Raw genomic sequence first — 27,886 nt, 5'->3', positions numbered from 1 at the left:
GTTTTCTAGGCTTTGGGAAGGAGGAAGGCAGAGGAAACCGCTAGAGTTCTACTTAATAGCCTACAAGAAGCAATGGTACCCTCATCCATCACTTCCTGTGTGGAGGAACTGAATGTTCACCTCATTCAGCACCCAGCATGCAAGGCTGTGTTGTGGCAGGTACAATACACCTTCACTTAATTCAGAACTCTGTAGGTAACTGTAGCAATTCGGATTTTATTAGGGCCTGAGCACCGATGGTGCGAGGACCCTATTGTTCTTCTATGCGTTTATTATTTTTTTCCCCAAATTAATCGCATTTTTGAGGGCCTAAACATACTCATGAAACTTTGCACACGCATCAGAAGTGGCGAAAATTTACATCTGATATGGGTTTCAGAATTAGGTGTGGCAAAATGGCTCGATAGCGCCACCTACAAACTTTCAACAATGTGCGCTTTACACTAAGTTTCACCTACATGTATGAAAATCGGTACACATGTGTAACATGCCAATACCTACAAAAATATCTCTTGGACCCATGCCCTAAATTCAAAAGGAAGTCAGCCATTTTTATTTTTTTCTTACATTTTTGCTCAGTTTTTGCCATTTCCAGGTTTCGTACTTTAACGAACTCCTCCTAGATATTTCATCAGATCTACTTCATATTTGGTTATTCTAATCTAAAGGCCTCGGCGATGCTAAATTGCAAAGCATTTGAGTTTTCTCTGCTTGACGGTCTGACAAAATACGATGTTTCGCCATGAAACAGGAAGTTGTTATAACTCATACATACAATGTCCAATCTGCCCCAAACTTCACATGTTTAATAATAGTCCCGGCCTGAATACATCTACGTGCCAATATTCAGTTATAGTCATAGCGCCATCTACTGGCAACAGCCAATTCCAGATCTTGTACTTTAACAAACTCTTCCCAGAGATTTAATCAGATCAACATTATATTTAGTCAGTCTTAATCTAAAGGCCTTGTTGATGTTAAATTGAGAAGCTTTTGAGTTTTCGTTGTAGGGCGTGTCCGTGGCGGCCTGACAAAGTTCGGTATGAAACGAGTCACATTTTTGAGGCCTAAACATGCTCGAAAACTCAAATTTACATCTGATACTGGTTTTGGAATAAATTGTGGCAAAATGGCTCGAAAGCGCCACTTACAAAATTTCAATGAAGCAGCCCTCACGCTACGTTTCACTTACACGTAAGGAAATCGGTAGGCATATGTAACATGTCAACATGTACAAAAAAGTCTCTTAGAACCAGTTTTTTGCCATTTCTGAAGATTTTCAGTTTTTTCTGTCCATGGCGGCCAGACAAAGTTTGATGTCCATGAAACAAGAAGTTGTTATAACTCAAACATAAAATGTCCAATCTGCTCCAAACTTTATATGTTTTATAAGAGTCCCATCCTGAACACTTCTATATGCCAATATTCAGTTATAGTCATAGCGCCACCTACTGGCAACAGGAAATGACAAGTTTTACACTGGGATACACTCTTAACAACATTTAAGTGCTAAAAAATGCTAAAAAAAAAATTTGGAGTGACATTCCCCTGGCACAGCAGCCCCAACGTGCACCAGGGTGCGAGGGCCTGTTCATCGCTGCTTGCAGCTTTAATTTTTATTGATTTTCTTTTAAATCCAGGAAAAATAACTACCACCCCTGGAGTCGTGAGTTCAAATACAGGGCTTGCTGAGTGACTCCAGCCAGGTCTCCTAAGCAACCCAATTGGCCCAGTTGCTAGGGAGGGTTGAGTCACATGGGTTAACCTCCTCGTGGTCGCCATAATGTGGTTCTCGCTCTCGGCGGGGCACGTGGTGAGTTGTGCATGGATGCCACGGGGAATAGCATGAAGCCTCCACACGTGCTATGTCTCCGCGGTAACGTGCTCAACAAGCCACGTGATAAGATGCACGGATTGACGGTCTCAGACGCAGAGGCAACTGAGATTCGTCCTCCGCCACCCGGATTGAGACGAGTCACTATACCACCACGAGGACTTAGAGTGCATTGGGAATTGGGCATTCCAAATTGGGGAGATAAGAAGAAAAAAAAAAAAAAGAAATCCAGGAAAAAGCAGCACTGCACCTCCTTAGAAGGCGCCAGAACTTTTGGATGAATGAAAAACTTCAGGAAGCCAATAGGGAACTCTAGCTCTGAGTAGCTATGTACTGTAGATCCAGGTTGTGGGATCAGAGTGGATTCTATTGATGGAGGTGGGATAAAGTAGGAATCCTCATACAATTACTGAATGTTCAACATCCTGATACAATTGAGTGCTGTAATTTGGACAAATATGACATAATACATCTTCTACAATTAGCTTTTTAGGGCTAGATTATAAAGAATATCTGTGAACATTTTTATAGTATTTCAAGTTTTTCAGAATAAAGATGATTATTGTGTCCTCATAGTACAAAAATTGGTGTTTATGCATAGATGTTTTTTCATTAGAAATGCTTTCTGCCTTACAGAGGGATAGTTCCACTTCAAGTACTCGAACAGCTGGAGGCTGAAACAGGAAAACTAGTTTATCAACTATATGTGGAGTTAGCACAGGTAAAAATACATGAAAAAAGCTATACACATATACAGGACCTAAATGGGGATCTGGGGCTATTTGTCACACTTAGTAAATATTTCTCAGGTTAGGTTTATTCTTAAGTCAATTTCTTTATAGCCACATACCTTAAAGTTTGGACTACAAAAAACCTATGAACATTTTCACCTATGTTGCCCCGGAAACAATATATAGTACATTGAACACACATTGACCATTTGTGATAACGGGGCACGTTTTCACACGTTATGAGGTAACCCTTAAAAAAATCAAGACTTCATGGCAGTTTTGCCGCGAACTTGGCACAAACAAAAACTCAATATTTTCACATGTAAATGAGCTTGTGATTTGCTGCAAATGTTTGCCAGAAGTTTGCAGCTCTTCAAGTCATAAATATTGATCTATTTCTCATCCACACCTATCATATCGCTTCTGAAGATATGGATTTAATCACTGGAGTTGTTTAGATTACTTTTATGCTGCCTTTATATGCTTTTTGGACCTTCAAAGTTTTGATCACCATTCACTTGCACTGTGTGGACCAACAGAGCTGAGATATTTTTCTAAAAATGCTTGTTTGTGTTCAGCAGAAGAAAAAAGGTCATACACATCTGAGATGGCATGAGGGACAGTAAATTATTAGAGATTTTAAATTTTTGGGTGAACTGTCTCTTTAATCTTTTCATTTCTCTAAAATGAAATAACAGATAATGGGTAATTTAAAGTCGAATTATTGTTCAGGACCTAATATGTTACCCATACAAAGTTCAGATACTGTTACTGTGACACTCATTGTGTAAATCCTGTAGAGGCTCCCTTAGTGCCATTAAAGATGCTAGAAACAATTAACATTGTTGCTTGTATCTGCCGTGGTGACAGTGTGATGGTAATTAATTTAGTAACAGATACTAACCTTGGTGAATTTTGTAATTTTTTTGTTTTCAATGTTTAAATGGACTGAAAAAGCCACACGGTCATCATCACTCATGTGACCAGTGGTGACTGGAACATCAGTAAGCAGAGCCCTTATTTGCTATTTGAAGTGCTTTGTTTCTTTTCTGGAACAATTGAACAAAATTCTCTCTCTGGAATCCAAATTATTTTATTTCAGTTTGACATGGCTTAGAAGACAAAACATGGACATCCACAGCACAGAGTGTGCAATAGTAAATTGGATATAAACGGCACAGGCTTTTCCATTTGTACTGAACACTGAGGTTATTGAATTATCAACTCAGGTAAGAACATCCTCTTCATTTAGGAAATAAGTAAAGAAATATGCCTATATATGGAGAAAATAGCAATATTCATTTCACCATGACTGGGTGTAAAAGCAGAGCGATAAACATTGTACAGTATGTTTCATTATAGTTCCATCATCCTCTCTGACTTCAGGAGAGTTGTGAGTCAGCTCAGCTGCTTAGTGTTAACTAAAGGTGAACAACAATAGACAATGTCAACAATACAGGCACATTATTTACAGATGTTATGTTAATTAGTAATAGCATACATTTTAAAATGGCCTTAAGGAAGCTAATGTGTCTGTATTGTTGACATTGTCTTCTGTTGTTCACACACTAAGATGGGGGATTCTGGCAAAATAAACAGAACAAATTTTTTTTTCAAATGTAATGTTTTAGATGACTGTATGTTTTTGACTATTTGTTAGCCATTAGCATGTGCTAAGACCACTGCTGACCTGCTCACAAATAGTCAAAAACATAAAGTCATCTAAAACATTACATTTGAAAAAAAAAAAAATTGTCCGTTTATTTTGCCAGAATCCAACATCTTAGTATGTGCTCTGAAATTATACAAATATGTTTACATTCAGACTCAAATAAGATTTAAGTCTCATGAAAAGTTAACAAGCATCTGCTCTCTCAATCAAGATGCAGTGCCACTTTAATGCTGAACTGATAAAACCCTCAAAGATATTCTGTAAGAACAGAACTAGCAGCCTGTGTCCATGTGGACAGAGGTTTCATTGTCCTGTGTCTGGAGGAAGCAGTTCATTCAGGCCCATGCCCTGCGCTGTACAGTTTGGTGCATGGCACTGCAACGCTGGTGATGTCAGATGCACTGCTTAGGATTCTGAAGGGCGAGAGAACATGACCAGAATTAGATCATACTCATGTCTCTGTTCACTTAGTGATATGACTCAAGAACTTTTTTGTTCTCTCATGACACTCAGTATCTTATTAGCTAATGTGTGGAGGGTACAGTACAACTGTATATGCACAGTGAAATGTACTTTATGTGTCCCTGGATGCCTGAGCGCTGTTGTGGGTTGGGAATGTGTCTCAGTGGTTGAGATCCTTTTCCACCCCCATCCACTCTCCTGAGACAAGCTCTGCCCTCTGTGACGTTGTGACATAGACCTTATTCACTACCTGATCTGTTTCTTTACTGGACCATTATAACTCACATGAATGCATTTTACATTTTTCTACAGTAAAATACAATTTAAGTCTACTGAAAGGGTGGATGCCTGAATTATTGAATCAAAAGGGCATTAGTTTCTAAAATCGAAAACTCATAATCTAAAAACCATTTAAATCTCATTTAGGTGCAGTCATGAGTCGCATGACTGCATTGAAATTTTCACAGAGAAACAAACATTTCTTTCATTGAGTTAGCTTCGTTTTTCAGGACCAAACAATGAGGCCCACACACTGATGTCATAATCAAAAAGAATGCTAAATATCTTTGAGCTAAGTACAGGCTATTTAAGTTTTTGCTAATATAAATATAATAAGATATAAAAAAATAACAATAGATACAAATCTACTAATACAAAATACTCTATCAATTAATTCTTATTTATTGATTGAGTCACTGTTTCTATTATAAAGCATTTTTCACTCTCACCCAACTCATCTCTGCTGTACTTTGTTGTATTAAGACACCACAATGTTAGTGTTAGCTGAAGATGTTGAAGGATGTGATTAAAGGTATGCTGCGAGGTGGAGAGAGAGAGAGAGAGAGAGAGAGAGAGAGAGAGAGAGAGAGAGAGAGAGAGAGAGAGAGAGAGAGAGAGAGAGAGAGAGAGAGAGAGAGAGAAGAAGAATGTGACGAGGAGAGATGTAGGGGTGGAGCATCATTCATGGTCAATGGGGAGAGTGGGTAAATGGATGAAGACAATGAAAAGTGATGTTAGTTGGAGATATATACATTACAGGAAACATTTGTTTAGATATTCATCATTTTTGGACCTGTTAGAATACAAATGAAAAACATTTGGAAGTTGAGTTCTACTTTTAGGATATGCTGAAATTATGGCATCTTAATTACCATAAATAATCTGCAGGCCAGATGCAAAAGGTAACCTTCTCAAAATGTACTACTTTGCTGAAAACCATGTAATTTTGTGTAATATAATGAACAGTTATTTGATTTTGATACTATTTCTGGTAGGCTACCATTTCTTTCATACAATTTTGATTTTCTTTTAGCATTGTAAAATGACCTGCTGGCACAGATAAAGAAGATTTTGTGAATCCTGGATACTACAGTACAGCTGGTAGGTCAGACTAGGTTTGAGTACATATGTGTTGCTAAATGTATGTAACTGGAGGTGTTTTTAGACTGAATGTGAAAGCAGTAGTCTTTCACCAGCATTTCATAAAATTTAAGTAGCTTTACATAACTTTTTCTCAAATTAGGAAATCATCTGAAATTATCATTTTAATCTAGTTAAAGCTCGTACAGTGAAATGCTTTTTGTAAATTAGGCTATTTTAGGCAGACTCCTATTTTGCAGCATTTTTAAATTATTAATGTAAAGGCACTTAAAATTCTAATTTCGTAAAATTTGTTTATCCAGATTAATGTTCTGGCAACAAATGCCTTTTGGGAAATTCTTATCTAAGTCATGAAAACAATACTTTAAGAATACGATAATAATTTTGGTTTGTTTTTGGTCATTTGTTCATCCACATTGCAATTTGATGCATTGATGCAAACGTTAAAGGGATAGTTCACCAAAAAATGAAAATTCTCTCATCATTTACTCACCCTCATGCCATCCCCTTCTGCTGAACACAAATGAAGATTTTTAGAAGAATATTTCAGCTCTGTAGGTCCATACAATGCAAGTAAATGATGACCAGACCTTTGAAGCTCCACAAAGCACTTAAAGGCAGCATTAAATTAATTTGTACGAATCAGTGGTTTAATATACTTTTTTTTACTATAAATCTCCACTTTCACTTTAAAGTTAAATTTGTAGTAAAAAAAATGACTTAATTATTGATTTGTTTCTCACCCACACTTATCATATCGCTTCTGAAGACATGGATTTAACCACTGGAGTCATTAGGATTACTTTTATACTGCCTTTATTTACTTTTTGGAGCTTCAAAGTTGTGGTAACCATTCACTTGCACTGAAATGACATACACATCTTGGATGGCATGAGGGTAAGTAAATGATGAGAGAATTTTCATTTTTAGGTGAACTATCCCTTTAAATTTGCAAATAGATACATCACGGGCAGCAAATCACAGTTGCGGACAGTGGATGGGGGCGGGGTTTCCGTAAACGTTGCATTATGAATCACACGAGGAGTGTACACATCACAAAGTTTCAGCAGTGATAACCGCATTTAAATGTGGGAGCAAATCCCTAAATGTTTTATTCCATGTTTGTACGGAATACAGGAATTACTTCCGCAATTGCACCTGTGAACAAGAAACATAAATGCCACCAGTCTAACCCGTTTTGTGTTCGTCATTTCTAAGCAAAGAGATTATACTCCCGAGCCGTATTATCATCTGGCAATGTTTAGTTAGCTGCCGTCAACATAATCGTCGTGTTTCGTTTATGCGCGTCATCTGGACTGTATAATGGACAGATAAGAGACCGCATGGCTGATGAGAGAAACTACAGGGGAAAGACACACTCATATGAATGAGCGATAAAACATACCCCTGTTTGCGAGAAGACAGATCTCACACACGTTATTGATCGCGTCATTAACAAAGAGTTGTTCAGTTCGGTTCTGTACACACGTGGAATTTATGAAAATGCGGTTGTCACTACCTGAATTTTTCGGAGTTAATTCGGCTGTAGAATGCAGTTATGCCCGTAAAAGACCGAACTGCACTAGAAGGTGAACTGGCAACCTTATTTAGCTGCAGTGTGTATTAAATTTAAACAAAGTACACAATACAGAAATATGTGTACAATTAAACAAATTATAAAAAAGACCGTTATAATAAATACAATAAAATAAAGGTAAAATAAATAAAAGGGCAATTACATGAACTTGAAAAACTTTAAAAGTTTCACAGTTTTCATAAGTCTAGGGGTTCGTGTTGTCATATTTGAAAGGGCTTCAGTATAAATCTTAAGATCGGTGTTGCAAAATATATTATAAGAAGACTTTTTTGATTGACTTGCTTTGTGAATATAAAACGTTTTTTATTTATTTATTTTTTTAATATATATAATTAGGAGATTAAGGACTTATTTCTTGTTTTCTGAAATATATGGGTTTTCTAAACAAATTAATATATCACATGGTTATAAATGTAGTTTTGAAAAATTGTGTTGCCATGTCTATTTTTAAGTCAATCCAAAAAGAAACAGAATAATGTTCAACAGGAGTCAGAAGTTTACATACACTTAGGTTGAAGTCATTAAAACTAAAAATCCACAGATTTCATATTAGCAAACTATAGTTTTGGGAATTCGTTTAGGACATCTACTGTGTGCATGACACAAGTAATTTTTACAAAAATTGTTCACAGTCAGATTTTTTCACTTTTAATTGACTATATCACAATTCAAGTGGGTCAGAAGTTTACATTCATTAAGTTAACTGTGCCTTTAAGCAGCTTGAAAAATTCCAGAAAATGATGTAAATCCTAATTTAGCCTCTGATAGGCTAATTGGAGTCAATTGGAGGTGTACCTGTGGATGTATTTTAAGGCCTACATTCAAAATCAGTGCCTCTTTGCTTGACATCATGGGAAAATCAAAAGAAATCAGCCAAGACCTCAGAAAAAAAATTGTGGACCTCCACAAGTCTGGTTCATCCTTGGGAACAATTTCCAAACGCCTGAAGATACCACGTTCATCTGTACAAACAATAGCACGCAAGTATAAACACCATAGGACCACGCAGCCATCATACCACTCAGGAAGGAGACACATTCTGTCTCCTAGAGATGAACGTAGTTTGGTGTGAAAAGTGCAAATCAATCCCAGAACAACAGCAAAGGACCTTGTGAAGATACTGGAGGAAACCAGTAGACAAGTATCTATATCCACAGTAAAATGTGTCCTATAATGACATAACCTGAAAGGCTGCTCAGCAAGGAAGAAGCCACTGCTCCAAAACCGCCATAAAAAAGCCAGACTACAGTTTGCAAGTGCACATGGGGACAAAGATCTTACTTTTTGGAGAAATGTCATCTGGTCTGATGAATCAAAAATTGAACTGTTTGGCCAAAATGACCATCGTTATAATTGGAGGAAAAAGGGTGAGGCTTGCAAGCCGAAGAACACCATCCCAGCCGTGAAGCATGGGGGTGGCAGCATCATGTTTTGGGGGTGCTTTGCTGCAGGAGTGACTGGTGCACTTCACAAAATAGATGGCATCATGAGGATGGAATATTATGTAGATATATTGAAGCAACATCTCAAGACATCAGCCAGGAAATTAAAGCTTGGTCAAAAATGGGTCTTCCAAATGGACAATGACCCCAAGTATGCCTCTAAAGTTGTGGAAAAATGGCTTAAGGACAACAAAGTCAAGGTACTGGAGTGGCCATCACAAAGCCCTGACCTCAATATGATAGACAATTTGTGGGCAGAACTGCAAAAGCATGTGCGAGCAAGGAGGCCTGCAAACCTGACTCAGTTACACCAGTTCTGTCTGGAGGAATGGGCCAAAATTCCAGCAACTTATTGTGAGAAGTTGACCGAAGTTAAACTATTTAAAGCCAATGCTACCAAATGCTAACAAAGTGCATGTAAACTTCTGACCCACTGGGAATGTGACGAAAGAAATAAAAGCTGAAATAAATCATTCTCTCTAATATTATTCTGACATTTCACATTATTAAAATTGAGATCCTAACTGACCTAAGACAGGGAATGTTTTCTACGATTAAATGTCAGGAATTGTGAAAAACTGACTTTAAATGTATTTGGCTAAGGTGTATGTAAACTTCTGACTTCAACTGTATGTCTTCAACTGATGTGTTGCAAAAGATACACTTATCATATATAGTATTGATAAATCTTCTGATGGGGCATTTACTGGATAGTACCTTTAAGTTATTTTGTAAATTAGTTCCTTAATTTTATTAGAAATAAAGTATTTGTATGTTAATTTCCAGATCTTTTGCCATGATAAACTGAGTGAGTCACTTTCAGTGTAGTCCACCATTAACCCCCAAAAAAACAAAACAACAGCAATTGATTGAATTTACAAATGTTGTGGGCTATAAAATGGTATACATTCAAACAAGATGATTCAAGAAAAGCGTTGGGTTAGTACTGAATACATTGTTGCGGTTTTAGAAGTGGTGTTAACATTTTCTCTGTTGTCATAGCATGAAAAGGCAGATGATGTCCACAGCAGAGATGAGAGCTCTGAAATGTTGGAGGATTCCTGCTATACTAATTATTCTACAGCAAACATGGATTTTAGCAATGGAAATACCACCTGATGGTGAGGCAATGTAGCTGTTCTGCATCAATCCATTATTTACCTTCATACAGTATGTTGTCTTTTAATTTGATAAAATGTAACACTTTTATGTCCCCACAGTCAGACAGCCTCCAATGATCATTAAAGAGAGTGTTCAAGACTACATTGTAGATCCAGTTGACCCCATTGTAGTGGAGTGTGAGGCAACAGGGAATCCACCTCCAGTGTGAGTATCCAACACCTGATTTCTGATCAACAGAAATTTTCAGAAATTGCAGCCATTGTCAGAAGCAGGCAGTGAGAGATTGATGCATGCTTTTATCACTAAGAAACTGGACTATGGAAAGGGACTCTTGTCTGGTTTTCACAAGATTGCACTGGAAAAAAAAAAAAGAAAAAACATTTATCTGCGCAGATTAAGAGCAACAAAAGAACACATCACACATACCTTTAAATTGTTTCATTGGCTGCCTTGTAGAACTTGTAGGACTTTTTTTTACCAACCTAGAATTGTGCCAAATAGATCTTTCTTTCCAAATAAACTGGCTTATGCCTCCTCATGCTTTGTATCCCACTATCTGTTGACAGTGCTAAAATATTGACTGATTTTAAGGGACACAAAGTTCATAAAATGTATCACATGTATGTCACAGATAATGAGCATTTCAGTATGACTTTGGATAATTGTGCCTATGTTTCCTCACACTCACCTCTGTTTTGTATGAAGCTTCACATGGACACGTAATGGAGTTTACCTAAATGTAGCGCGGGATCCTCAGGTCAGCATGAGGAGGCGTTCTGGCACATTGGAGATTTTCTTCTGGGGTCGCCCTGATGACTACGAGGGCCTGTATCAGTGCACAGCAACTAACGAGTTTGGCTCGGCTTTGTCTAGTCACATCCACCTACGTGTCTCCAGTAAGCCTTTACAATGCACTTGCTTGTACAACAATTAATATCAATTAGTCCATTGATCTGTCAACTTGTCATTGTCATGTACATGTCTTTGTATGACTCAGAGGCCCGTACATGGCTGAAAGAATATCTGGAACCAGTCTCGGTGGTGGTTGGACTTCCACTCATTCTTCCATGTAACCCTCCTGTAGGCCCTCCAAAACCTGACACCTACTGGCTAAACAGCAGTGAGTAGATCATTCAATCATTATGATATAAAACACATTAATTTGCCAAAGTGGTAGCCAAAGTTTGTGCTATACAGTTACCACTGACATTGTGAAGAAGTAAGCATGCAAGAAGTAAGAAGAACTATTAGTATCTGTTGTACCATTCTTCATCTTTAAGAATTTTATGACACAATATGTGTCCATGGGATTTTTTCAACAAAAAGATATTGAATTAAAATTTAAATGAATGTAAAAGAGAAAGTGGATATCTTTGGTCAGTGTTTCTCAGCTGGTGGGTCGCGACCCAAAATTAGGTCGCAGGTCGGTTCGATAGGGTCATGGGCAGCAGGGAAAGAACAATGCCATGGTTCTTTCTCCATTGAACATTTTTCGGCAGCCACCCAAGCGTCATTTCAGGACACCAGTGCAAATTAAATTATATTAATTTCGCATTCCATGCTTTATACAAAATAAATATGCTTCTCAGTGGTGTGTACAGACCTTAGCAGGGACAGGAGCAGAAGGATAAAAAAGGGCAATGATTTTGTTTTTTTAATGAGTAGTAATTGTATATACTTAACTATTTTTATTGTTTTGTTTTTTGAGTATTTAACCATTTTTTTTGTATTATATACACATTTCTTGTATTATATATAACAAGTAATAGCCTATTCTGTTATATTTCTCACAAAAAGCACCATGGTATTTCATGGTATTATTATATATTTTTTCAGACATGGTCTGTGATAATCCCTTGTTTGTGACATGTGTCATAGTAAAACCATGGTATATTTTGAAGTACCTTGGAGTACCATGACAGTATCATGAAATATGAATAATCAATATGTACCATGGTTACCTTGGTAACGGCACAGTGTCTTTTTTTGTTAGGGCTCTAATGTTTTTCTTGTCTCATCACTCTTCACTTTCTCTCATCTCTGCTCCCTCACTTTATCCTGTCATCTCTGCTGCTTTCACTTTGGCTGAATCAGACAGCTCCTTCAGTTTATGACAGTATTCACTGAAAGACAAATTGAACTTCTAACACTGAAAGTGGTGCGACCCCTCCCATTATAATTAATAAATCTGTCTACACGGCAAGTGTGCAATGTTGGAAATGTGATAGCAATATTATTATTTTGATGAACATACAACACAACACATGGAGTGGACTTTTTATCTGACCTGTTACTCGTCTGAGGTAACGGCACTTTGATGTTCCGGGGTGAATTCCAAACAGCATTTATTGCTCCCTTGAAGGGCATTACTGCGGGAGGGGACACCACTCGAAAGCTCGTTCAAATCTAAAGTGAGAAAATGAATCTTTTCTCGGAGGGCCTTTCATCAAGGCTGTTAGCAAAGGGTACATTCATACAGTAATGCCATGTTTCCTTCAGAGTACCCACTTCAAGGGCTCTGCACTTTAGAGAGAGTAGGGCATTGGGAGGATCACTTGTGATTAGAATCCGCCCCCGATCTGCACGCACTATTAAAGGCAACTCCGCTTCGTTTTCTTTAATACACCCGCGATTTACAAAGAAATCTCATAATAATAATACCTTATTAATGTTATTGTGAGATTATTACGAGATTTTAATTGTGTTTTATTTAACTATTTTAATTCAATTATTACAATTTCTTCTTTTTTTCTGGATGACCAAAAGGGCACTTTTAGATTTGTTAACGAAAGGGGCAGGGCTTGTGCCCCTGCTGCCCCCCTTCTGTGCACGTCACTGATGCTTCTCATCTGAAATGCGCATTTGCGAGGTGCGATTGAAGCCGGGTTTTCACTCGATTGTGGCGCCAGCCTTACTAAAATTACTCAAATTTATCACAATTTACAGTAGTAACAGTAACTGTGGTATTTTAGTTAGAATCTATTATACCTCATTTTCATTACAACTATGCCAGTTGTAGTTGAAGTTTCTACATCCAAAGACTAATGGAAAAAATTTCCCTCCAGTGTAAAATATGTTCTGCTTAAATTATGTTTGATATTAGGAAATAAACCTGATACTAAATATCATAGGCTCATATAAATAAATAGGCCCATCAATGTTTAAAGGGGTGGGGACTTGTGCATCTTTTGTTGTTGAAATCAACAACAATAATAATGTCACTTGATGACCTTAAAAACCATGAACAAAACAATGCAAGGTAAAAGAAAATACGACCCAGGATACATTAAATACAGGCAATTTTTTTTTTCTGTGTTGGGTCACTACTTGAAATCCAATGTAAAATTTGGGTCCTGAAGCAAAACCAATTGTTAACCAGTTGAGTCCTTTAACTGGTCACCGTTTTATTTTTATTTTTTTTAAGCACTTCACAATTTTTAATCACCTTTTTGCATTCACTAGTTCATTTTAAATGGTCCTTTAGTATGAATGAAAGTACAAATATTCGTCTTACAATTAATATGAGGTCATTAAAGCTGCATACACAATTTTATAAAAGAATTGGAAAAAATGCTGTTTAAAACAGTTTTAGATGTGCATGTCACATCGCAGGACATTTCAACTTCCCAAAGTATTTCATAAGTCAACTACCCACAAGTTTCTCTTTATTCCATAGCAATGGCACCTATCCCTCAGGATCGTCGAGTATCAATGGCTAAGAATGGAGATCTGTACTTTTCCAGTATCGTAGCAGAGGACGCTCTTACAAACTACGTCTGTGTTGCCCGCTTCTCCTTTACGAACACCATCCAACAGAAACCACCTCTCATCCTACAGGTGCTCACAGGTCTGTGTGCTCAATTACATACTTAAATATAATTACACTGGGTTTTGATTTTGCCTTTGAATTACAATTTTGGGTCTAAAATGGCTGATCTAATATTTCTCCCTCTATGTCTATGGTTATGTGTATTCAGTTGCAGATGAACAATGATTAAAACCATCTAACAGTCTAATACAGTGGTGAGTTAGGACTCTTTCTTATGCCTCTTTATGGTAAATACTCAGCAGGCCATTACTGATCTACTAACAAGTTAATCATGCTTTGGCTTGGTTTGGCAGTTTGTGAGCGCTCCTTTATTCAGTGTGGAGTTCTTCGTTTACAGGTGTGTTACTTTGTTTATTTAGCTCGCATGGCAGCCCATACAGCACCCAAGTTTATGAAACCCAAAGGAACTGCCAGCACAATGATCGCAATGTTGGGGGAAGAACTTGTTTTGGAGTGTTTTGCTGCTGGAGTGTGAGTCTTTAAAGCCTTTTGGTTAAATATCTGTCAAGAAGGCATGGTGCAGAGTATCTAAAGAAATCATCTCTGTCATAATTTAAAGGCAATGTTCTTAGAGCAGTTGAATTCTATGAAGGAAACATTTCACATAAAAATTAAAAATCTGTCATCATTTACTCACCATCATGTCATTGCAAACCTGAATGACTTTCTTTCCCGTGGAACACAAAACGTACATTTTGAATTTTACTTTCATTATATGGAAAAGAGTGGCAGTTCACGTTTTTTCCACAGCAGAGAAAAAGTGAGTTTGGAACAATGTAGGGGTGAGTAAATGATGACAGAACATTCGGGTTAACTATTCCTTTAACGTTTAATTTCTATAAGACATCTTTAATCGGCAACATTTAAGACTCAACTTAAAACAATACTGATTCTCTCTTTTATGTTGTAGTCCAACTCCCTCCATCAAATGGACCAAAAATTGGGAGGAGTTGTCCATGGCTGAAAAGAAGTTGGAGAACTTTAATAAAACACTCAGAATAAAGAAGATCTCCATGGACGATGGAGGAGACTACATTTGTACTGCTTCAAACAGGATGGGCAGCCTGGACCACGTCATCACTGTCAGGGTCAAATGTAGAATACTTTATTCCTTTACTATAATCGTTAATATCGATCACTACTGACTTATTTCATTGAAATATGGATTTTCCTTAACAGAATAGTTCTACAAAAATGTAATTTCTGTCATTTACTCACCCTCATGTTGTTCTAAACCCATATGACTTTCACTCTCCCATGGAAGCCCTTACTCTAGAAATCACAGAGTGTAGTATTCCACCCTCAGACCTAAAACCCTTACTAAATTCCTATATCTCTAACAGGTGGCAGATGGAATGGAATGAATGTAAAAACAATAAGCTTTATGAAGTAAACCCTAGTATAACCAATAATCTTTTCTTTAACTTGAAAAATAGACATGATCAAATTGTATATACTAGGTGTTGAATAGGTCATTGAAGACTGACATGTGTTTTTATTAAAAGGTGAAGAACCTCCGTCATGTCTTCCCTGTCAGACTATACTGACTATTAAACAGATTTTATTGGATTGCGCTGTTTTTAATACTATTAGACAAAGGTTTTATTCAGAAACAAGCTTAACAGATATTTTTAAAAATGTATCACCTAAAAATATTTTAGAGTTTCTGTCTAACATAAATCTAAAATTCCTTATTTAATTTTTATGTTTTTTGATATTTAATCTGTTCTCGCCATGTGGATAGCCTTGTTGCTGACATGGTGCTAAAAATAAATAAAGAAATAAAGAAATTCACTCTCCCATGGAACACCAATAAATAAAGCTCCAAAATGACAAAAAGCACCATAAAAGTTTAATAAAAGTTGCCCATACGACTCTTGCACTATAATCCAAGTTTTTTGAAGCCATACGAGCTTTGTGTGAGGAACAGACTGAAATTTGGCCCGGTTTGGCCGAGAAAGCTACTTTCACTTTCAAGATATGGAAAAGAGTTTAGAATATTCTTCAAAAATTCACGTTTTGTGTTTCACAGAAGAAAGTAATACAGGTTTGAAACGACATAAGGGTAAGTAAAGGATGACAGAATTTAAATTTTGGGGTGAACTATCCTTTTAAATGTGCACTCAGTAACTTTTGTCTATGTGTCATTTTGGACTTACAGTGACACCTAGCGGCTTGGATGCAGCATCATTTAAAATCATTAGTTTTCAGTTTCAGATGCCGTTGTAGAAATGTAGTATTCACAGTCAGTCATGATTACTTTAATCAATGAGTGAATGTGTCAAATAACAAGATGGTTACTGAGATTAAGTGAGTAGTATTCGGCTGGTCATGTGATTCTAACATGGCAGCCCCCATGTGCGGACCCCCTCCATGAAGAATAAATCAGCTTTTCTACTGCTATGTCTAGAGTTTTCATTTTAATGTGAGTGGTCGTGATTTCCTACATATATTGTAAAATTACAATTCATGTCTTTAGGAGTTAAGCATTTTTAATGAGGAAAAAATTATTGAGTGCACTTTTAAGAATGGGAAGAACTAACTTAATATCCAATTTCAATTTAATCTGTGTTTCTCTGAATCTGAAACTTGTGCAGCGGTTCCATTCTGGGTGGAGAAACCTGAGAGTCTGGTTTTGTCTCGTGATGACAGTGGTAGTATAGTTTGTAGAGCTGATGGAATTCCTCGGCCCCAGATTCAATGGCTGGTTAATGGAGAGCCTATCATAGGTGAGAGAAAAAACAAATTTATGCGAAAACACCTGCAATTGAAAGCTTTTTTAACACACACAATCTCTCTGTTCACTTCAGATGCCCCTAGGAGTCCAGGCAGACAGGTTTCAGGAGACACTTTGACATTTCAGTCTGTGGTTCCAGACAGTGCTGCTGTGTTCCAGTGCAATGCTTCAAACCAGTATGGCTATATCATGGCAAATGCTTTCTTGGCTGTAATGGGTAAGAGATAGAAGAGGCTGAATTGAAAAAAAAAAAAAAAGAAACTAGAATATTAATGTACCACTAACTTTAACCAGTGCTTGTACCTGACTGTTGTCTGTAGATATGAAACCACGACTGTTGGGACCCAGAGATGAGCTTGTTAAATCGACAGAAGGCAATCATACTCTTTTAGACTGCCCATATTTTGGCTCTCCTAAGCCTGACCTACGGTGGTAATTGTGCTTTTGTCTTGTCATTTATTGCCAACATTTAAGTCAGTTCTTTATATAAACTTGTCAGTCATTTTCACTTTTGTCACATATCACAAGACTATGACAGACACAAAAGTCTGTAACACAGGGTAGCATGGAAATGTACGATTTGCAATGCAGATGTTTACAAATAGAAAAGATGACTATGGAAATGCACTGGATAGACAATATTTTCAATATATTGTGTGTATGTGTGCTTTTTAAGGTCAAAAGGAGGAATGGGTATGTTAGAAACAGGTCATTACAGTGTTCTTCCAAATGGTACATTGGAAATCAGAAACACAAAGCTACAAGATCAGGGAACCTATGTATGCGTTGCGAGCAATGTCATTGGACGAGATGAGAAGGAGGTTCAACTGGAGGTCAAAGGTTAGTCTCTGGTACAGATGTGGCTTTGAAATGTCAGATATAAATTTTGAGTTTAGTATCTACAGTGGCAAAAAAAGGATGTGAACCCTTTGGAATTAGCTGGTTTTCTGCATTAATTAGTCGAAAAATGTGATCTCATCTTCATCAAAGTCACAAGTATAGACAAACACAATGTGCTTAATCTAACAGCACACAAACAGTTATACTCTTTCATGTCTTTATTGAACACATCCCATTAAACATTCACAGTGCTGTGGGAAAAAGTAAGTGAACCCTTGGATTTTATAACTGGTCGATCCTCCTTTGGCAGCAATAACCTCAACCAAGCATTTCCGGTAGCTGAGGATTAGACCTGCACAATGTTCAGAAGGAATTTTGGACCATTCTTCCTTACAAAACTGCTTCAGCTCAGCCATATTCTTAGGATGTCTGGTGTGAACTACTCTCTTGAGGTCATTCCACAGCATCTCTAAAGTGGATTTTCTTTTTTGGAAGCAATTCTGTAGTGGATTTACTTAAGTGTTTTGGGTCATTGTCCTGTGGCATCACCCAACTTCTACTGAGCTTCAGCTGGCTCACAGCCACCCTGACATCCTGTAGGATATCCTGATAAATTTGGGAATTCATTTTCCCTCTATGTTGGCAAGTGGTCCAGTACCCGAAGCAGCAAAGCAGCCCCAAATCATGATGCTTCCTCCAACGCACTTCACCGTTGTGATGATGTTTTCATGTTAGAATGCGGGCCCCTTTTTACGCCATACGTAGTGGTGCATGTTCTTCCCAAACAATTCAACCTTAGTTTCATCAGTCCAAAAAACATTCTCCCAGTAGCATTGTGGAGTGTCAAGGTGGTCTTCAGGCGCACAGCAATGTTTTTGTTGGAAAGCAGCGGCTTCCTTCGTGGTGTCCTGCCATGGACACCATGCCTGTTTAATGTTTTCTGTACAGTAGACTCATGAACAGAGATGTTAACCAGTTCCAATGATACTTTCAAGTCTTAAGCTGTCACTCTAGCATTCTTTTTACCTCACTGAGCATTCTGAGGTGTGCCCTTTGAGTTATATTGGCTGAACAGCCACTTCTAGGGAGAGTAGCCACTGTACTAAATTGTCTCCATTTATAGACAATATGTCTAACTGTGGACAGACAAATATCTAAGGTCTTTGAAATAACTTTGTAACCCTTTCCAGCTTTATGCAAGGCAACTGTTCTTGATCGTAGTTCCTCTGAGATCTTTTTTTTTTTTTTTTTTTTTTTTTTTGAGGCATGGTCCACATAGGCAGATGCTTCTTGTGAATAGCATACAAAAAATGTTTGAGTGCTGTTTATAAGTCGAAGTAGCTTTAACCCACACCTCCAATCTCGGTTCATTAATTTGATGTCAGGTTTGCCAACTCCTGACTCTAATTGGCTTTTGTTGATGTCATTAGTCTAGGAGTTCACATACTTCACTGTGAATGTTTGAATGATTACTTTTTCTTGCCACTGTATTTTAATTATGTAAAAAAAATAAATAAAACAAAAATAGAATTTTCATTTTACAATGTTAAACATCCAAGAAGGACAGAACTAAATATGGTATGTATAATTGGTTTATTATATAAAATGAGACAATTAATCTTAATTAATTAACCAATCAAGTTTAAATGAAATAAAAATTGAATTTTAATATTATTTGTATATTATTATTCTCGAATTTTATTTCAATAAAAAAATCAAAATCTATTTTGTGGTTGTCTTTATTTTATTTAAAATACTGTGTAAAGTGAAATACTTGTTAATAGATTAAACCTGTGTTTATTTTGTAGAGCCCACTAAAATTATCAGTGCCCCGCACAATGCTGTAGTCATAAAAGGGAGTCTGGCTCGATTTGATTGTAAGATTAAATTTGATCCGACTCTGAAGGTTACTGTCACTTGGCTTAAAGACAAGAAGTTCTTGATCTTGGGAAGGAGGTAAACACAACTGAGCTGTTATTTCTGGCCATCTTGAAACAATTTGCTGAATTAAAAGATAATATTTTTGACTATTATGTGTGTGTGTTCTGTAGGATGACGAAGGATGAGGATTCTCTGAGCATTGCTGATGTGTACAGAAGGGATGAAGGCATATATACCTGCAGAGTTAAAAGTGAACTGGAGGAGGTTACTGCCTCAGCTAAACTCACAGTGATGGGTACCTACACGTATATTCTTTCTTTCTCTGTTACATACATATACTCACACACAATTGTATGCATGTAAACTGTGGTAATTTAGAAATGCATATACAGTACATGCTGTATACTTTTGTGTTTAGACCGTCCAGACCCCCCCACTGATTTAGAGGTGTCTGACCCCTCAGAGAGGAGTGTTAGACTCACCTGGGTACCAGGACTGAGCAATCACAGTCCTATTAAAGGTATACAATACAGAGATTAATCCTAGTGTGCACACAATTAAAAAATATATATTTTATACAACCATATAGCCTCACAAGAATGTGATATTGTATGAATTCTCTTTTAGAATACTTGGTTCAGTATACCGAAGATCTCCTTGCTGACTATTGGCTGATACCGAGTGGCTGGAAGAACCTGACCGGTTACCCTGGCAACCTAAACTCTGTCGTTTTACAGCTGACACCATTTGTAGAGTACCGGTTCCGGGTCATTGCTGTAAATGGTATAGGTCCCAGTAAACCCAGCTGGCCATCTGCATACTACCAAACTGGTGGGGCTGGTAGGTCATTTCAGATAATAAGAGCTTCTGTTAACAGTTCTTAGGTCTACTGCTTCATATTAGCTGGATGGGCGTACAATATAGATCTGTTATTATTATAATATTATAGAAGTGTGTTTTATGTCTGTAGTGCCTGATGCCATTCCAAGAAACATCCAAGGACTGGGGAGTGGAGTGTTCAGAAATAACATGGAAATCAGCTGGGAGGTGATGGACAGATGATTGATGGATGCCAATCATTTTTTTCTTTATTATTTCAGAAACCCTGCCTGTTCAGAAACAAAAGTTTTACATGGTGTGCATGATTTGAAATGCAATGCTCTTCACAGTGTATATACAAGATGAGATTGCAACTGGCACAGGAAATGGGAAAACTCATAGTTTTGTTCCTCTTATTTTCGTTTTGGTGGCTTAATGCCAGAAATATTCCATAATTGCTACATGGCGTTTTAGATTAAAAAAAAAACTTTAGGTACCAGAGATGAACTAACCCTTGTGTTGGGTTCGTTTCTGCTAACACCTTTTGTGTTCCCAGTCAAAAATGACCAGTCCACTAAGATTGTTAATAAATCTCTTATATTGCATATATTATCCTTAGATATTGCATTAAATCTTTTATTATTATTATTATTATTATTATTATTTTTTTTTACATATTTAAAAGATATATATTTTTTATTGATAGAAGGATTCATTGAACTGAACTTATACCAGGCTAGTGGGAGACACTCCCTGTTGAAAATAAAAATAATTATAATTATGTAATTATATAATAACCTCTTGCTTGATCTAAACAAAATAGGTGACATTTTAAAGCTTAGAATCTAGACTTTGCAATGTATATAGCCGATCCTACCAATTCTTAAATAATGCTTTTAATTGGCTAAAAAAAAAACAAAAAAACAGTTTTGTTCTCATAATTTGCAAATTTGTTATTACAACAAATATATTCAGAGTTGGTAAAAACAAAAAAGATGAGATAGCCTTGTGTTATATATCATTGGAAAGGTCTCAATTAGTAAAATGCATGACATATCGTAACTTAAAGCAGACTGTCCCTATTCAAACAATCCCATACATAACATAATATCATAAGGAGATCTTGAAATATTCCTCAAAGAGTGTACATGGAAATATGATGCATAACAGGGCGCTCAACACACGTTGTGTGTGTGTGCACGCACAAGTCCGAGGACTTTGTGTGTGCAAACACATATCCACATATGTGCTCATTTGGATGCTCCTGAACACTTAATATTTCTGTATTTTGTAGTCTAATCTATTAATTTCCAGTGGCCAGTCACTTTAGACTGGGAACACCACAGGTGTAACAAAGTGAAATAAAACCAATAAAATTTTATGAAAATTATCTTTAAAAATGTGTTTGTTCAGATGCCCTGTGTGAACAAAGTCATGGAATTTTATTCCAACTGGATGAAATACAGTTTTCCGAAAGAAAAAAGTAAATCGGTCAGTTTTGACCAGAACACGGTTACTTAGGGTCAGACTATTATTCTTACAATTCAACTTAAAGGGATAGTTCACCCAAAAATGAAAATTATTTTATCATTTACTCACCCTCACGCCATCCCAGATGTGTATGACTTTCTTTCTTCTGCTGAACACAAATGAAGGTTTTTAGAAGAATATCTCAGCTCTGTAGCTCCATACAAGTTAATGGTGATCAGGCCTTTAAAGCTCCTAAAAGTAGATAAAGTCAGTCAGTCAATCTTTTCTGAAGTGATCCAGTTGGTTTTGGGTGAGAACAGACCAAAATGTAACTCCTTTTTCACTGTACATCTTGACAGCAGTCTTCTTGGCGATCAAGATTTTAAGTTCAATAATACTTCCTAGCGCCATCTAGCGCTCTGTGCATGCGTCAAGCACTAGGAAGTATTCAAAACCGACTGGATCACTTACATTTACACTTACATTTATGCATTTGGCTGATGCTTTTATCCAAAGCGACTTACAGTGCCCTGATTACAGGGACAATCCCCCTGGAGCAACCTGGAGTTAAGTGCCTTGCTCAAGGACACAATGGTGGTGGCTGTGGGGATCGAACCAACAACTTTCTGCTTACTTCAGAAGACATGGATTTAACCATTGGAGTCTTATAGATTACTTTTATGTGGCCTTTATATGATTTTTGAAGCTTCTAAGGCCTAATAACCGTTCACTTGCATTGTATGGACCTACAGACATTCTTCTAAAAATCTTTGTTTGTGTCATACTCATCTAAGATGGCATGAGGGTGAGTAAATGATGAGAGAATTTTATTTTTTAGGTGAAATATTTCAAACCATGTATTGTGTTGCAGTTCCATATAAAGTTGCTGGCCACTGGTGAGCAACTGTTTTATTTACTTGACAAAGACCATTTTTATTCACATTTTGCCCTTGGCAAGTCCCTTACTGTGATGTTTTTGTTCTGTCTATAGCCACTAGAGTACAGACAATGGAATGGCCCAAAACTGGGCTACATGGTTTGGTGGAGACGAAGGGATTCAAGGGAGGAGTGGAAGAACTACACAACATACTGGTGGTGTAGCTACATCATCTATGACACTGACACCTTCACACCCTATGAGATTAAAGTTCAGGCCATCAACTTCTTTGGATCTGGCCCAGAATCCCCTATCGTCATTGGCTACTCTGGAGAGGACCGTAAGTTGCATCACAACTTACAAATTCAAAACATCGGTTAGAAACTGTCAAAACACTGCTTGTTACATCACAAAAACACAAAACACAAGATTCAGTTCACCAAAACACATTACATTTTATATGTTGGCACATGAACACCACACCCATAGGTACTTGTTAAAAATGAAATGTCAAATCCATGGTCATAAATAGGGAGTTCGTCCTCACTTTGCTGCTATAACACTTTCCACTCTTCTGGGAAGGCTTTCCACTAGATGTTGGAATATGGCGGCTGGGATTTGCAGGGGATGTATTGAAATTTGTGTCACAAATCTGCGGAAATCTACACACGCACACAGATTTTTGTATGCTTTGTTTTATGCACCTGTTAGTAATGAGCGTAGCTGCGATAGCCAAACCCATTAATTAGAAGGGGATGTCCAGTGTTTACATACTTTTGTAGTGTATCAGAACATCAAAAACCCCCTTATGTAAGCACTTAAGTTCAGAACTTACAGAAAATGTAAATTTATTCCATAAAGAAATGTTAAAGAAAGAACTCGCAGTCAATGCTTCTCTCAAATTGGGTTTCTCGAACAGGTCCTATTGCTGCCCCATCTGAGCTGTGGGTATCAGACATTGAGACCACAAAGCTGACAGTCCATTGGGAACCAGTGGCACGTGCTGACATCATGGGTGAAATAAAGGAGTACAAAGTAAGACTTGAAAATATGGACATTTATAATGATGATTTAATTATTTATCACTCATTGTACTTGTAAGATTTAGCTACTAAAATGTGAAGGATTTGTGGCTTCTTCCCTGCATAGTTCAAATAATGTCCATACATTCAATGATATGGGCCAGTGATGGAGCTGTTGCTGATTTCTCAGGTTTACTACTGGAGAGAGAGCAGTCGTCTGCCCTGGCACACTTTGAGCAGGAGAATTAAGACCAAAAGTTTTAAAGCTAATGGACCACGTCTGTCTGGGACCCTGACTGGTCTCGTTCCTTATAGTAACTACAGGATTTATATTGTAGTGGCCAATAACCGCTATGAAGGTCCGCCTAGCCACACTATTGAGTTTCAGACGCCTGAAGGAGGTATGAAACTGAACAGCCTGACATTGACATATCTTACACACACAGACATGGCCCTGACCAAATGCATCTCCCTTTCACTCTAGTGCCATCGATTCCCAGATCTTTCAGAATCATGCACAGGCACTACGACACCATCTACCTGGACTGGGAAGAACCCGCAGAACCCAATGGCATTCTGACTGGATATATCCTCAAATACCAGACCCGTGAGTCTTACACTCACATCACATAATCTTGAACGCACTTACAATTCCAATGAGTTAGGCACTGATGAGTTTCCCTCTGTAGTAAACATCACCTTGGGGGACAGAATCCAGGTGGAATATATTCCTCCAAACATCACCTACTTCTCACTCCGTCGTTTTGACCGATACACACGATACAAGTTCTCACTGGCAGCTCAGACCCAGGTTGGGGTCGGGGAGGCGTTCACAGAGGAATCACCCCATTTTACAACTGAGGGTAAGAGAACATTCACAAGATCAACCTAGAAACTCTCTGAAAATGATTCCTAACTCTTGAAGATGTCTGTTTGTTTTCTTGTGTAAACAGAGCACACAAGGGAGCAAGTGGACATTGTGACGCAGGGTTGGTTCATTGGTTTGATGTGTGCGGTTGCTCTTCTGGTCCTCATCATGCTTATTGTCTTTTTCATCAAGAGGAGTCGAGGAGGAAAGTACCCAGGTAAACTGAAGTGAGAGAGATCACCCTAACAAAAAACAAAACAATCTATTAAACTGACCATATTATTAGAAGCACCTAAGATACATGGCAAAATAAATCTTGTTTTGTGTTTTGTTTTTTGTTTTTTTGTGTGTCTTGTCTTGTTTTGTTTTAGTGCGGGACAAAAAGGATTTTGCACTGGAACCAATGGATGATAGGGAGAATGGAACATTTGATTACAGGTAACTTTGTTTGAAAAGCAGCCTCTTATAAATTGACAATACAGAAGACAAACGAGCCAAAATCCCTTTTTCATTAGATTTTTTTAAGTTTACTTGTATTTACTACAGGCAAAGTTTTTTTCAGTGATGCACTCAAAGTACATGAAAACTGTAATTAATCATATAATTTACATCATAACATTATCATAATTGCACAGGTTGATTAGGAGTATGTACAGTATGCCACAATAATTGTCCCTCTGCCCCCTCCCAATTCATCCCTTTATTCATCAAACATCTCTCACTCTTTTCATTCCTCCTTTATTCCCCCCCCCTCCCCCCATGCCTTTTGCAATTGGACCACTGAAGGTCTCTTGAAAGGTATGATACATATCAGTGTAAATTTTTTTTTCTCTTATTTTCTTTAAAACAAGACTTAATGGAATATTCTGGGTTCAGTGCAAGTTAAGCTCAATCAACAGCATTTGTGGCATAATATTGATTTCCACAAAATTAATTTTGACTTGGCCCTCCTTTAAAAAAAGCAAAAATCTGGGTTACAGTGAGGCACACAATGGAAGTTAATGGGGCCAATCCGTAAACATTAAAATACTCACTGTATTAGAAGTATGGACACAAGACATAATATGTGTGTTCACATGATTTTAGTGTGATGAAATTGCTTACTTACCTTTTCTGTTATAGCCAATGTTACAACTTCGTTGTCATGATGATGTAATGCCAACAAACCCTAAAACCCAAAAGTGATGATTTAAACAACTTTACAGCTCAGATAATACATTAGTTTTAACAGAAGAATTAATGTAAGTGCTTTTATGAAATTATAAGCCTCACATTTCTGCTTTTAGACCCTCCAAAATTGACCCCAGTGATTTTTGCTTTTTTTTTATGAGTCAAAATAATTTTTTGTGGTAATCAACATTATGCCAAATGCTGTCGATTGAGCTTAACTTGTACTGAACCCAGAATATTCCTTCAACATAGGAACGTACAACATTTTAAATGTATTTTTATTGCAAATTTGTATTGACTTCAGTAGAAGGTTACATGTTTTATGCTATATTTCTGTATTTGGCTTCAACATTAAGGCAAACTGAGTAAATCTATTGGCTTCTCCACACAATACTGAACATTAATGCAACTTTATTAATTTAATATCTACTGCAGGATAACACGAGTGACCACCCTGCCCTACTCTAGACGGTATGTTTCACTTTACGGTTTGTTTTACAGTCAGAGTGGAATAATATCACCTCACTTCCTTCACAACCTCATTTCAATGCACCAAAGTATCTAATCTATCTAATTTAATGCATTTATTCCATTACAAATTATATTACCAACATAACCATTTGAGGTTAGATAGATAACATTTGGAATCGCAGACTTCTGAACCCCGCTGTGTGATTGTGCAGCAATACCTGTATGTGTGTTTTTAATTTGTATTCTGCACCAGTGAGGAGGAAAGTCGACAAGGACGCAGTCAAGCTGTGACCGAGCACATTGGGAGGAGAACAAACAGTGACGACAGCCTCATGGAGTATGGAGAGGGGGAAGAGATTGAGTTTAACGAGGATGGCTCTTTCATCGGAGAATACACAGGCGTCAGTAAGAGGAACATAGACAGGAGCCTGTACCATGACAACTCTGATCCCACATCTCCTGTGGCCATCTACTCTTTTGCTTAGAGAAATCATGAGATAATGGTGGGATGCCCACCATTATAAACTGCCTTTACACAGCTGAGGTGACCTCACAATATAAGACTGAGAGTAAACTGACTATGTTTTATTCGTTGGACAGGCTGGAAATGATGTATAAATGTGTGTTTAGAAGTTGTTTGGCCATTAAGCTGAGTAAAGCTGTGTTTCTGGGGATTTAAAAGCACCAATCAGATTTGTTTTTAAAATCCACAAATCATGTGAGGGGAAGCCAGACAAGGACGTCCTGATGTGTTTATCATGTTGATAAGAAGACAGAAAAGATGTGGCTGATTCACGCATTTTCCAAAATAACATTCAGAGTCAATTTAGACATTTACTTACACAGATATCTGTAGAAATCTTGGATGTACCGAACTCCCACAATACTTTGTTAAATAACCAGTGTTTGATATCACTGATAATTTAAACTAATGCTAATCTTACATTTAACAATATCATGTTTTTCTGTATGTGTGTTTGCGTATCTGTACTGCAATTCCTTGTAGTAATGGTAGGTTACCTTAACAGAATACAGACCATATATTCTTAGACAGAATTCAGTCTAACTTTCAGCTGCTTGTTTTAAACTCATGCATATCACAGTATGAGCTGCATGATGTTCATTGTATATTTTAGTCTGTAATCTGGTAAGAGTACTATCATAAGTGTTGCAGTGTTATTAAAACTTTTGAAATCAATGAAGTGACTGTCATAACTGCAGTAAGTATCACTCAAGGCAACATCTGCTCAATAATTGTTGCACGTATTATCATGGCAAACACAGATAAACTGCATTTTTGTGATCCATATTTGGAGTTAGATATGTTAGCGTAAACAATGATTCAGTTATCACACAGAGCTGTTTGTAACTGTAGCATGAATGTGCATTTTGCGTTCTGAAAGACACAGTGCTGTGATATAACCGAAGAGCATTATTTTCTAGATCAACTGGACTTGACCTAATTTCCAGTTGCTAGAATCACAAGGCTGACAGGCTTATACTTTCCACCAGATGGCAGAGCAAACTGACCTAAATCTTCAACAATATGTATAGAAACTGTCCACTGACCATCAAACCACAATCATACATTCACCGGCCACTTTATTAGGTACACCTGTACATCTACTTATTCATGATGCGATTATCTAATCAGCCAATCAT

General features: G+C 37.3%; 1 protein-coding gene across 4 annotated transcripts; it reads left to right on the top strand.

Annotated features, from left to right (window-relative positions):
- The first annotated feature begins 46 nt into the window (after positions 1-46).
- LOC127420366 (neurofascin-like) lies at positions 47-27,815 on the top strand. 4 transcript variants are annotated; one of them, XM_051662588.1, is made up of 29 exons: positions 47-159; positions 2,471-2,555; positions 6,012-6,079; positions 10,121-10,239; positions 10,339-10,444; positions 10,946-11,136; positions 11,238-11,360; positions 13,917-14,087; positions 14,429-14,540; positions 14,980-15,164; positions 16,667-16,798; positions 16,880-17,023; positions 17,127-17,238; positions 17,483-17,646; positions 19,455-19,602; positions 19,698-19,822; positions 19,946-20,047; positions 20,155-20,367; positions 20,498-20,574; positions 22,808-23,033; positions 23,613-23,728; positions 23,906-24,116; positions 24,200-24,322; positions 24,405-24,578; positions 24,669-24,800; positions 24,955-25,021; positions 25,370-25,381; positions 26,189-26,224; positions 26,478-27,815. In XM_051662588.1, exons 4-29 carry the CDS (start codon positions 10,122-10,124, stop codon positions 26,707-26,709), a joined length of 3,552 nt encoding a protein of 1,183 aa, XP_051518548.1. In that variant the 5' UTR covers positions 47-159; positions 2,471-2,555; positions 6,012-6,079; position 10,121; the 3' UTR covers positions 26,710-27,815. The 4 variants fall into 4 exon arrangements, with proteins under 4 accessions (XP_051518548.1, XP_051518545.1, XP_051518549.1 ...); XM_051662585.1 differs by lacking the exons at positions 47-159; positions 2,471-2,555 and adding an exon at positions 3,632-3,794; XM_051662587.1 differs by lacking the exons at positions 47-159; positions 2,471-2,555 and adding an exon at positions 5,750-5,880.
- Positions 27,816-27,886: the final 71 nt, after the last annotated feature.

Source organism: Myxocyprinus asiaticus, chromosome 29 (genome assembly GCF_019703515.2).
Source record: "Myxocyprinus asiaticus isolate MX2 ecotype Aquarium Trade chromosome 29, UBuf_Myxa_2, whole genome shotgun sequence".
NCBI lineage: Eukaryota > Metazoa > Chordata > Actinopteri > Cypriniformes > Catostomidae > Myxocyprinus > Myxocyprinus asiaticus.
Note: the sequence above shows the minus strand (reverse complement) of the source record. Positions and strands in the feature narration are given on the sequence as shown.